Raw genomic sequence first — 13,143 nt, 5'->3', positions numbered from 1 at the left:
AATTGAGAAAAATGTTCACTTGGAAGGCAATTAAATCAGGATACAATAATGCTATACATGACAAGAAAAGAGCGTTTGTTATTTAGTGAGATGATCGGGGCATCACGTCTAGTATCCTGACAGTGACAACACCCAGTATAACAGACAAAAAATAGATTATTTCCATTATTGTCTGAGTAAACTGTGCAAGGTTTGTGCTGCAGCTGCAAGGACATTCCTTTCCCAATATCAATTATAATCAGCAACAGATTTGTGTGGTTACTAGGGAAAAAGCCATTTTCAATAACTAGATAGTGTGACCAAAGTCCCAAAGAGCTCAACCTAAATTCCCACATGAGAATATGCAGATCAGTTGAAAAACTAGCGCAAATCATTCCTTAATTTTCTTCAGTCAGCACTCAATTTATTTCTTGGTCTCTAGGGATTGGTTTAATCCTAAGTATATAATGACAATGCAAACAGTTCAGTTTCTGGGTTAAAATGAGTTAGGAAGCCTTCATATTGAGCACTCAGATTAGAAAACCTAGGCTAATTGAATACACCACACACACACAAGAAATAAAATTGTCATTCAGTATTTTTGTTTTCCAAAGGAGTTACATTTTAGTAAGAGTTACATCTCACAAAGAAATAGGAATCCATATTTTCTCTCATCTAAAATCCATAAATCTTTGGAAATCTGTTCAGGTGTCTAGGGAAAACATCTCATCTTTCCTAGGGAAAATATAAAAATCTTGAGTTTTCTAATTGTGCTGAAAGGAGTTTCTTTTTTGTCTGGCTGAAGATGAATAACTAGGTATCCCCTGTGCTAAGGTTGGGAAATAATAATGTGAACTTTTCTTCTTTACATTAGTTTTCTAGGTATGCTATGTTAGAACAATATTTTTATCCATAAGGAGAAAAAGAGAAAGAATAAGACAGTCAGGTGCTCTTAGACATGATCTTCAGGTGCATGCGGTGAACAGATGTTCATTAGCAAACTAATCTTGCATCTTGTGCATGCTCAAAAGTAGGGAGGGAAGACTTGTTAACAAGAGTTCGCACAGACAAGCAATGCAGAATAAGCCTTAGAAAGCAACATATACAGAAGTGATGATTGCTTCAAAACCAAACAAAAAGGCAAAACCTAGGAATACACAATTTGCCACATCACAGATCAGAAAATTAACTAGATTAATTACGCCATCTAGAAGACTCCCTCAGGCAATGGTCAATGCTTGCTGTTTCAGAGAAATCAGCTCTATTCTGAGGCAGCAGTTCACTGGAACATCAGGAGGAGGACTCCCTTCTTGACCCCTAATGTGCTCTCTTCATGAAGACCAAGATTTGATTTGTCTGAATGATCTCTGCATGCTTATAAAAACTTGTTTTATCAGCACTCTTCAAATTAACCTACCCCACTAAAACCATCTAGTCAGTCACTGAACATTGATGCCTGTGACAATGAATTCAGCAGGTTTCTTTACCCACATAAATCACAGTAGTTGTTGCAAATTGCTAACTCTAACAATCCTTTTTTCCTTAGAAAGTTCATTTACCAGTTTCACACTGGTATTCACAGGTATTCGTACTTCTGATCACTGAAGTCAGATTCCATTAATTTTCATTTACATCCTAAGCAAAGTCCTATTTTTATTTCATTTTAGTGTATTTTGTAATTCCCCACCATCTGAATATTCCATCACACTTCAAAGCATCTTTGTTGCCTTTCTCTGTCTTCTACTTTAGACATCTTGAAGCAAGCCTAGATCAAGGCAGATAAATCGAGCCTGACTTGTTTGCAGAAGTCATTTATATGTAATCTCAGAATGAAAGAGAAAAAGGTAACTTTTCTAAGCTTTTCACAAAATGTATTTGTAAAACATGCAAATAAAGCCAATGTATCCAGCACTCCCATCTTTTTCCTAGTTATAATATTGTTTCTTGACACAGGCAGCTACTGTATGGCTCCATCCATGAAAAGAAAGATTGTATAAGAAAAAATTTTCTATTTTTTAGTTAGAGTAAAATCACCCTGCAGAAAACATTGGTGCAGAGCATTAACTCTGGATTCTTTTCTACAGGTCAGGTCTCACTCAGGACTCCAGAGATGTTTAGAAACATGGGATTTACCTGTATCTAACACTCCTGCTAGTAGAAGGAGGTATAAAATGTAGCAGTTGTTGTTAACATACATAATGTAGAAACACATCTTAAATTCTAATTCAGAACATTAGAGTATTGAATTTAGAGCACTAAGTAGCCAGCGACTACTCAGTATAGTGGGTTCTGTGGTTACAGTTTTCTGAATGCTACCAAGTAGGACAGTAGGCAGTATATGACAAAAGGAAGATGCAGAAGAGACACTTACAAACAGCATCCCCTTTAATAGTAAGAAAAATTTTTCAGAAAATGTCAACCTGTGTATCATCTCTCACCGACATAAATTTCTGGAGCTTACTCTTCTATGACTGTCAGTTCTCAAAAAGGCATTCAATTTATTTCTAAATGAATTGTCCTGTTAACTTGTTACTCAGGACAGCAGCTGTAGCTGGAAAAGCCGTGCACGTCATTATCACCTGCATAGCATAAAGCTAGTTTTTCCTTTTTTACAAAGGACTTAATGGGTAATCCTAGCGATCAGAAGGTCAACATAATACATCATCATCTGGATTTGTTGCCAAAACAAAACCAAACAATATGTTCAGCTGTAAATTCTGCATTTAGCCACAATTATCAGGGCTATGTATGGATAAAAGATTCCCTTTTTAACTACTGCCCACTCACTCCTCCCTGAAACAGTGTTCAGTAATTAATTTTAAATATCATATTGTATACCTAGAATATTTGTTTCTGCAGATGTTTTTCTAATAATATGTCAGAAAGATTTCCTGGCCACTGCTGATACAGTAATGATTCACGTTTACTTTCTGAAAAATCCCTAATGATCTTTCTAGTCTGGCTAATGTATTCTACTCCAAAGCCTGCTTCAATTTTCTTAGTTTTATCACTATTTTCTGTAGTAAAATGTATTTTCAGCTATCATATCCTGAAGAGCTTCTTTGTATTTCAGTGAAGACTTGAATTTATTTCTTTGTGAGGTATTATTTTCTTAATCTTGCTATTAACAATGGGCCTTTGTAGTCTGTTATAAATCTATGATAAAATTTTCTATATATGTGGAAAATATTACTGATAGGTATAAAACCATACATTCAACTTCTGATTTTTATGCTGTTTCTCTGTAATTTATTTTCTATTCCAATTACATTCTCTGTATGAAACTGCATTTCCTTTGGTCAGGTTGAATTGCTTTTATTTAAATACTTAATAATTAACAGTATTGTGTATTTAACTATTACACCTTTAGATGGCTGTGCTCGGAACCTGGACTGCTCTACATTCCTATAGCTAATCTAGATTAAACAAAACAGAAAATGATTGTACAGTCCACTAGTTACTAAAACCTAGTTTGGACATACAGATAAGGCTGCATCATTTGATTTGTCACAGCTGCAGTATTAAAAATTTGTTGCAGCAATATAGAAATGTAACATTTATGATTATGTAAAAACTGAACACTCAGATGTCTCAGTAGCAGAATGAGTGGAATGAGACAAAGTGTGATGTAGACATTAAATTGTTGTAACTGTTGTATGATGTGTCTAATTCCATTGTCAGAGGATGTTTCATAGTATTTACTCACTGGGTACCAGCAAGTGGATGAAGGCCAGTGCTCAGATGGCTACCTGACAGCAGAACCTAAGTGCATGAGAAGTAGTGAGGAGGAGGAGGAAAAAAAAAAAAAAAAAAAATTTTTTTTCCCTTAAGAAATGTTTTGGCTGATCCCTATTATAACTCCACCTAAGCTTACATTGTACGCAGCAATTAGTTTTGGTTAGTATTGGAGAAATAAATTTACATTTTAAAAGTGTCTGGTAAAGATTCTCATTTGCCTATCTAATTGTAAATAGCAATCTAAAGAGCTGACAGACACCTTTTTAATATATAATACTGCTGTGTATAATATTTCATATACGTAATAGCAGTTAAATGTCCCTTATTTTCACAGTAGCTATATCAAATATATTAGGAACCAAGTGCCTTTGAAGACCAACAGCTAACAATATACTTCACTGAGGAATATTTCAATTTAAATAGTGTAATTTTTGAGAGATTTGAACAACAGAGAGTACGTTATAGAGTCTGCTTTACTTACAGACCACCTGTTCGCCAAAGAATTAGAAAATTTGTGATACTACTTTAGATTTGAGAGGGAATTAATCAATTGCATATATATACCATTATATATACCTATATCCTTTATACAACTATGAAGCAGAAATTCTAAACTCAGTAACATCATCCAATATTTCCAAGCAATGGACAATACTGAAAATACATTAATTACTGTATGGGATAGATTATTCACTTTTTCCTATGAATATTTTCTTACTGCAGCAACATCCATACAGAAGTGACCACATAGAAGACAAAATGACCTGTAAAAATCGAGTAATTTTTTTTAGGACTAAATTTGGTGTACTAACAGTCACTGAAAATTTACCCCAGTGTTCTGGGGAAATGAATGAGAAGACCATGCATTCTGTTTGGAGTGGAGATTATCTGTGTTATATATACCTCAGCATAATTTTTTGATTCAAACATATCAAAGCAACAGCAAAGATTAGAGTTTCTGCCTCCAAGGTAGAGTGAACATGTAAATATTTGAGGTCACTGATTGAGGTACAAATAGAAAGTTACAGACTAGTGAATGCCACGATCTATATAGCATATGTGAGACAAGATTGGATACACTTAGTAACCTTTTAAGACCTTTTAAGACCTTTTCTGAAATAGCCATGGTTAGGCAAGCTGGTAAGAGCACTTCTTTTCTTCTCTTTTAGGTAGAATAATACGAGCTTTAATGTGATGAGCCAATAGTAGGTTTAAACTCTGTAACAAAAGTGTACACTTTATAGTAACTTGTTAAGAAGAGCTATCAGTCTGATTTTCAGTAATGCTGACAACCTCTAGCGTTCATTTAATATCCCTCATTTTTACAAGTGATGAAACCCTGTCTAATGCCCAAAAGCTTTTACTAGCTTATGAAGCCCTGGTTCAGTCTAAAGCAACAACCTCACTTCCCCATTTTCCCTTTCTACATTGCTTTTTCTGGGAAATTTGGAAACCCAGTACTACAACTTGCAGCTCACAGAACCCATCACACCTACCTAAACACCTGGAATGTCATGGATCACATCTAGCAGATGTGCCAAATACGAACAATGACTAAATTGACCAAGTCAATTAGATGTTGTGAATTATTTATTCAGCTTTAATGATGCCACATATCCATATTTGAATTCTTCCTTTAAAATACCTAAACTATGTGAAGTAGCATCTCTGTTCTTTTCCTGCTGAGTGCCTTTTTGTTCATATATCGAAACACAACCTTGGCAATCTGACTTCAGAGTAACAAAGAACAGAAAATTGGCTCTTGCTGAAGAGAAGTCTTATGGAAGAAAATTAGAGAGTAAATATGATGGTAAGTTTCTACTAAATGCAGCCAGAAATAAAAAAGATTTTACACTGCAACCAGTAAAATATCATCTGATTAAAAGGTCTGTCATTCAGTAACCATAAGGTGAGATTTTTCATAAGAAAACCCATGAGCTGTTCAGAACTTTTTGGCTAGATATACATTTACAGAAACTTCTTAATGCATCTTTTGTTGTAAAGTCAAAACATGCTTTGTTTTGAAGGCACTTTAGCTGAGGAGCATAACATGGTATATAACCCCAGTACTGCAGTAGCAGTGGTATGGAGGGGCAGGAGTTCCAGGTTACATGGTGTGTGTACACTACATGTTTCTTTACAAAAAAATTTTAACACCTGTGGTATTTGCAAAGAAAGCTGTACCAGTGTTCTGTCCCTTTTGTAGCCCTCTGGCTAGGACGCCTTCTAGACATTAAAGAAACTTCACGACAGTTTTCAACTAAGCCTGGTTCTGCAAGGACTAATATTCCAGAGGAGACCTATCCCACTTCACTGCCCCGCAGAGCAAACACAGGAAGGGGAGGTTTGGGAACTGTGCATCCAGCACCCCCAAATAAACCAAAACAAAAGCCACAGAACAGTTCAGCAAAGACGGTCTAATTACTTTGCACAGCTTAGTAGCACTCCAGCTCTAACCTAGAATATGTAAGTATATACTTGCAACATGCTGCTCTTTCTAAAAGCCAGTTGGTTGGGTTTTTTTACATACGACAGACTCACATGGGACTGCCTACCATGCACATTGGACCATCCTTGTACTGCAATGGTTTGCAGGCACATCAAATGGTATTCTTAGATGCTGTATTACTGGATAAATTTTACTTTAGTAAAAGGCTTGAAAGGAAACCTCTCACGTAATGGTAGATATGCAGAAAGTACAATAATTCTAAAGGAAGTCAAAAGTATTGCTTTCCCACTACGTGTGTGATGTCACATTCCAATAGCTGTTGGTCATAACAGGATGTGTGACTTGAGATAGTGTTAACATTAAAAGTATGCTTATGAAGCACTCAATCAGTTTTATGTGTCTAAGGCTACCAGCAGGCGTTGAGAGCATTTGTGCTTCTCACAGGAATTGCTTCAATTTGCGTTGCAAAACCCATCAAGTTTTCAGTCAAACTTGTTAGTGCTGTCGCATTCAGTCTATTTTTATAAAATAGTTGACCTGGATATTTATTTATCCTCTTGAGACTTCTACTGCCATCGAGCTGCCTCTCATCATCAATTATCTTAATCCTGGTTCTGTTCAACTGGGCAGAATTCCTCTTTAACTTGTTTCAACCTATAGAACTATATTTTATGTATCATGATTAAAGACATTACCCTAGGCTATCAATTTTTTGCCTTTAAATTGGAAAGTAGAGGCCTTACCTAGGATGGGGAAAGGGAACCAGATAGATAGGCAACGTGCCTTTCACTTACCCTGAAGTGTAGTATTACAATAAACCATTTTGCTGAGCAAGCGGTAAACATGACTGTCAGAGTTTTATACAAGATTTGCTAAGTTGTTATTAAAAAAAAAAAAAAAAAGACTTAACTAAAAGGACACCTTTGTCTGCATTTGGCTTAAGGGTTGCAAATGCTAATGATGACAACAGACTGCAGAAACCATTCAGGAATACTGTAATTTGGAGGCCCAGCCCATCAGAGCAGCAAAATGTAGTGTTAGCTTTCAGTGTGTCAGTCCTGCTTGCTCCCTGCTTCCTTCCGTGGAGTTACTCAGTTCATGTGCTTTAATGATTAAACACCATGCTCATTCAGGCCTTGCAACATATAGTGGATGCACTGTCATCACCCCTGGTCGCAGGCTTGCATTAGGCATATGAAGGGGAAAATAAAATGAATACAATTAAGTAGGCTAACAACAGGAAATTTTAAGTAAGTGCTATACAAGCCCCCCTCCTTGTACTTCAAAGCAATTCTTTCATTTCTATCCTTACTGAAAGGAACCAAAGCTGTGTAGACTGCACCCTTTCTGAGGGATTAAGCCATGGTTCTGCACAGACCTCACATCTCTTAGGCATTAAATTGTGCTGTTTCTAACAGGACTTGAGCCTTTACATTTCTCTTGGAAAAAAAAAAAAAAAATCATCCTGCTAAAAGCATCTGTGCTCTCTACAACACTCAATTCACACGTATTAGCCACTGCTTAACTTTGGTGTCTCTTTTATGTTCCATACAGCAGCTCCAATGTACTAAGCAGGGTGATTTTCAGTAGCCACTGCAGAGTGCTTTGCAGCACATCAAAAAGAGCTTCTTTGGCTTTTTATCTCCCGAGTCACTTGTTTCTGTTAAATAGAAGCCAGATTTCACATGAGGGCATATCAGGAAAAGAGGAGGGGGAGGGCTTTTTTGTGTGGTTTTTTTGGTTGCTTGTTTGTTTTGTTTCTTCTTAGGAGTGGTTTACACTTTGTTTATGTAACTGCCTGTATTAAAGTATTTTGCATGAATACATTTACTGTAACACCTATGTGTGCTCTGCATGATTTAGAATAAAGGCAAACCATTGTCTCCGCTGTGAACATCCTCCTCCTTCTACCCCAAAATCCTCAATGGGAATAGAAGGCATTTGGGCCTGTTCAAGTGAAAGAAACCCTTGATCACTGAAACAAGTGGGAGTTAGGTAGAAAGAAATTCCAACTCAGCATGACAGTATTTAAGCCTTAGTGCTGTGGCAGAGCTCTAAGTTAGGTGACTAGGCTCCATACAGACTCCTTGGGGAGAAAAAGTAGGCACCAAAGAACAGGATTCACAAAGCTCAGCCAACAAACTAGGTGTTTGCCCCAGCCCAGCTGCTGAAGCCAGCTGGACCTGAGCATCCTACCTCCTTCTTCTTCATGAGCATAAAAGCTGCTCTTAAGATGGACACCACAGAGTTCATTTCACAGAGTTTGGGCAAGAAGAGTTGTGCCAGGGAAACACGTGTGGTTTAGCCATCATGCTATACATAAAACAGAGAGAATTAATTCTGTACCTTCACTTATGCTAATAAGTTAGAAGTGACAGGAGAGGTCTAAAAGTACCATACCCAGATTCATATCCCAGGTCCAAAAATCAGGCAAGTAATGGAACTGAACTAATCTTCCATAACTGGTTAGTTTTCTGACAAGACAGAAGGCAGGAGAACTTCTTTCTCCTGCTTCCTTAGCACAAGATCTGAGCTGAGGAGGTCTTAGACACCAAAACTGAGACAAGGACTAAACTGATAAATGAAAGATACAGAACTAGTTAACTTAAATGACAGCAAGACAAGCACCTCCAGCATCAGTTGTAAGCACAAGGAACTTGATCTCAGTTTTGGGTTTAAGCAGAAGCACTTGTGGTAAACTGTAATTCCCAATTTAAACCCAGGGAGCTGAACCTGGGTGCCATGCAACACTGACTCTATGCAGAGAAAAAAACATAATCAACAGTTTTCATTAAGAATAGAAACCATCTGTTTTGCTGGAAGAAAATAACAAAACACCAAGAACTGTTTCTTTTGGCAATGAGAAAATATCCATTACTTTGGTGTTTTATATCTAAAAGACCTAATTCAAAGCTCATTGAATTCATTTGGAAAAAAAAAACCCAAAACAATCTCACCACAGTGAGCTTTAGAAGGCCAAAGTAACTTGCGGGGGGTGGGGGGTGTGTGTTTAGGATAAGGGAACAAATAGCATATAATAAAGCTTTGACAAATTTCCCATCCTAGTTTCTTCACATTTCCTGTATGTCAAGCAGTTTTATTGCTTCTAGATAGCTTAGAGTTTATGCTCCACCAGATACCCAAATTTAACTACCGTTATTAATATGAATGTCAATAATAGTTATACAGCAGTAGGAAAATACAGTTCACTCAGCATTTCGTTATGGAGGTACGTTAAAATGCCTACTGTATGCCTGTCTGTCTAGTAAAGTAATCAATGAAAATTGTATCTAGACTGCACGTAGGCCTACCAAGGAGGATTTATGGGAGCCTCATGTTTTGAATTTTGTGGATTATTCTAGAAATGGTCTCTCTCTTACCCAAAGCCATATTTAAAACTTAGAGCTTTCAAGCCTAATTCTCTATTTCATTAGCCAGGTTCAAAAAATGTTTTTAGAAGTCACTTCCCGGACAAAGTACTTACTAAGTATTACTGGTAGGATAGGAGGAGAGGAGACCCACTGTCTGAATGAAGCAGAACCTGTACTGAACGGCACAAGCTACCCTTGCCTGAGGAACAGCCTTCTCTGAAAAAGCAAACTAAGCATTTCTATGGAATTTATGTCAATATCCTTGTGATTATAATAGAAATCTATCACAATTATGACTTTCTAATGCAAGGTATAACACAGACTTGAACAAAATCGATGAGGTGGTTTTTCTGTACGGGGTTGGGTAGTTGTTTGGGGTTTTTTTCATAGCACCTATTTTTTTCCCCATTGTATAAATAAGTAATCTAAATGTGGCTGCTCTTTCCATGCTTCAGCTGTACTAATCTGTACTGATTTACACTCCGTTCTTTGATTTGCAGATTAAGCCAGTAATTCTCTACTACACAAGTCCGACTCTCAGACTTCTGTGCAAATTACTCTACTCTGTATATCTTGGAAGAAACTTCCCTGACACTAATGTGTACAAGTTATCTATTATCTTTATTGGACAGGAGAGAGGGTGAAAGAACCAACTGAAACAAGAATTAACGGAAAAAAGTGTCATTTATGTCACCTACATGATGATTTAATTGTAATTTAGGTCTACAGTTAACTGTGTGATAGCCCCAGTGATTTAAGGTTTGCTGCAATTCAACAACGAAGGTAGGGCTTTAGTATGGCAGTATTAAGCTGAGAATTGAATAGAGTCAATACTGAGGGTTACCAACATAAGATTATAAAAGACAGTTCATTTCAGAATTCAAAGAATAAATAATTTTTTGCATTTTATCCTACATACAGGACACCCCTGCCCCAGGCAGTGGTCCTCTTTTGCCTTTTTTTGATGTTTCAGAGGTACAGCAGAGCCACTAAGCTAGGTAACTGAAGCACACAGGAAAGCTTTTGGCTCATGGTAAGCATGGCTAGAAACACATCTCGATTCTAGAAACCCCATTTACTGAAATAGTAACCAGGAATTGAGGCTATTCCAAACTGCATCAGAGATTAAACCAGCTGGTGACAAAGGGAACCTTCACTCCAAACCCAACCTAGTGCTTATCTTGTCTCTAACTGAAACGTTTTTCACAGTAGCAGTGCATTTAGTAGGTGGACATTGGAATGTTCTCTAATCTATATTATCACACAGTAGCAATGCAACAAGTTCACAATGTTTAATCCAAACACTTCTTTTTTTCCCCCATCTTTAAAGGGAGGTCCAATCCAGAATCGAAAATCCAAGCGTTGCCTGGAATTGCAGGAAAACAATGAAAATGAATTTGGATTTCAACTCATCCTTCAGAAATGCACTGGACAACGCTGGTCTATAACAAATGTCCTGAAAAGCTTGTCATCATAGCAGACTCAATTTTTACCCATTTCTTTTGCTACTGTGTAGCAAATATTGCATTGTTGCCTGCTGTACTATATTCCTCTCACCCCTCACTGCCCTCCACTTCCTTCTCTCCTCTTTTTTGTCCCTTTGATTTTATTTTGTGAGTGTGTGGAAATTGGGTTTGTGGGCTGAAAATAAGACATTTTTATTTCACAATGGTGTTTTCATGGCATTTATAGAGATGCTGAATGACAGGTGATGGGTAGGCTATCCTAAAATATTTTACAATTGTAAATAGGAAACAAATGGAGAATATTTATAACTCAAACTTTTATTGAATAAAAAAGTCCAAACAGTATTACTGTCTAGCTGTCTCCATGGAAATCCATTTGGAAGTTAAGTGGTGGTTTCATTGTTTTCATTAACCAAGCCTGATCTCGGCAAGTTGTTGCCAAGTGTCAGTACTCTCCAGACTTGTAGTAAAATGTCCTACCTGCACACTAGTAGCTACAGTGAGGGAGGATTTTCTCCTTTCGCCCTCTAGGGAGACCTGTCTAGGTCACTGTAGCTATTAGTGTGCAAATATGGGGGGAGGTGTGGTGTGGTGGGGGGAGGTGTATAGGTGTATCATATGCACTCACGTACTTTTCCTCACCAGTACTACTAAGTAAAACCACAGAGAGAACTCCAGGGCTCAAGTGAGGGGAAGAGAATTAATTAAAAAGAAGGAAAAAAGCTACAAGACAAAAACAGCAGCTACTGGAAGAAAAATACAAAAAAAACCCCTGACATTTCTCAATGGGTTGACCTCCGTTTCAATGGCTGCACTTTCCTTTCAATTTTTCATAGTTCTTACAACTTTTTTCTTTTTTTAAATGCACTGTTCCCTGGCTACCACAGACTTGGATAAAAATGGCTCCATCCAAGAGCAACAGCAAAAAGCATGAATTCACTCTGCCTTTCTCCCTACCTTTAAGGAGGTGTGAGTGCAATGCCATATCACTTCATCTCAGCTAAGACTGGGATGAGGAGAGGAAGAAGCAATCTGATGAGCTAAACCAGAACAGTAGGATTACTGGCCTCTTTATTTCCAGCTGCTTTTATTTGTATGTAAATTCCCTTTCTTTTATTACTCTATTTGTTTTTTTATTCTGTTGTTTGTTACCTTAAGTAATAGGCATAGCCTCTTTCGGAGCTGGTTATGTGCCAAACTGTCTTTTACAGGCTGGCTTCACGTTCAGGACCAGCTAGCAGTATTGTTTCTTATGACTGTTTAATAAGTCATGTGGCACGTTAATTACATGTGTCCAACCTTCTGCTATATATAGTTGCCATACATCTGCTTCTCAGAGAAGAAAACGCTGAGGAACAGGAAAAGAGTAACAGCCAATAAAGACGAGGTTAACACCTGCACTTTGACCAACTTCAGAGGTCCCTCAGGCCTGTTTGAGTGAAAACTCCCATTAAAATTAGAACCCTGAAAGAGCATCAATAACCTGAGTGTCCGGGTACCACAGCTAGACAAGGTAAAGCAGCTTTAATTTTACCCTGTAGAGAAAACAGGAGGTTGCTACACAAGCGAGCCAAGCCTCCTGCATACTGGAGCATGTGCAGTGTCCCGACAGGAGAAGGCTCAGTACATGGCATGCAGAGCCATTTTGAGCATTCCCAAGTTCCACTACTGACCAACTGGACTTACTTTTCACAGGCATTCCAGATGAATGAGGAGGAAACTGCATGTTCAGACAGAGAAAAAGCACAGAACTTGCACAGAGTAGCTCACACAAACAAAGCTTCCTTTCAGTAAAGATACCAAGACTTCAGTGTATGGATATGCAGCCATTAAGGGAAAAACAAGTAGTATGGATCAAACCAGTCTCCTCTCGATTCTTACGAGCCTCCTGCGCTCTGACCAGTCACTTTCTGGTTTGGTGCTTTTGGGGTTTTTTTATGAGCACTAGAGGGAGATGCCTGGCAAAGACTTAAAAGTGAAAGGGAGGAGCTGAGCTGAGCTCTGGACTGGTTTATTTCATACCAAAATGAATATTGTATGTCCAGCATCTGCCCAAAGAAGATTGTAGTTATTCCCAATTACATTGCAGCAATGTCCTGATGTTCACTGCTAAGTGAAAAACAACCCAAACACTTAAGTG

General features: G+C 37.7%; 1 protein-coding gene and 1 long non-coding RNA gene across 8 annotated transcripts in view; one reads left to right on the top strand and one right to left on the bottom strand.

Moving 5' to 3' along the window:
* Positions 1-11,348, top strand: part of GALNT18 (polypeptide N-acetylgalactosaminyltransferase 18) — a 249,088-nt gene extending 237,740 nt beyond the window's left edge. For 4 of the 6 annotated variants that reach the window (XM_069803883.1, XM_069803884.1, XM_069803875.1 and 1 more), the window contains one exon: positions 10,868-11,348. In XM_069803883.1, coding sequence (XP_069659984.1) covers positions 10,868-11,014 — 147 coding nt within the window. In that variant the 3' untranslated portion in view covers positions 11,015-11,348. The other 2 variants (XM_069803877.1, XM_069803882.1) reach the window with 2 other exon arrangements.
* The window catches only part of LOC138689289 (uncharacterized), a 350,596-nt gene that overhangs the window by 39,840 nt on the left and 297,613 nt on the right, over positions 1-13,143 (bottom strand). The window contains exon 6 of one of the 2 annotated variants that reach the window (XR_011328161.1): positions 3,562-3,741. The exons of the other annotated variant lie outside the window; for it this stretch is intronic. This is a non-coding gene — a long non-coding RNA (uncharacterized lncRNA). The remainder of the gene's footprint in view (positions 1-3,561; positions 3,742-13,143) is intronic. 2 annotated transcript variants of the gene reach the window in all.

The sequence above is a fragment of the Haliaeetus albicilla genome, chromosome 16, assembly GCF_947461875.1.
Source record: "Haliaeetus albicilla chromosome 16, bHalAlb1.1, whole genome shotgun sequence".
NCBI classification, from domain to species: Eukaryota; Metazoa; Chordata; class Aves; order Accipitriformes; family Accipitridae; genus Haliaeetus; species Haliaeetus albicilla.
Note: the sequence above shows the minus strand (reverse complement) of the source record. Positions and strands in the feature narration are given on the sequence as shown.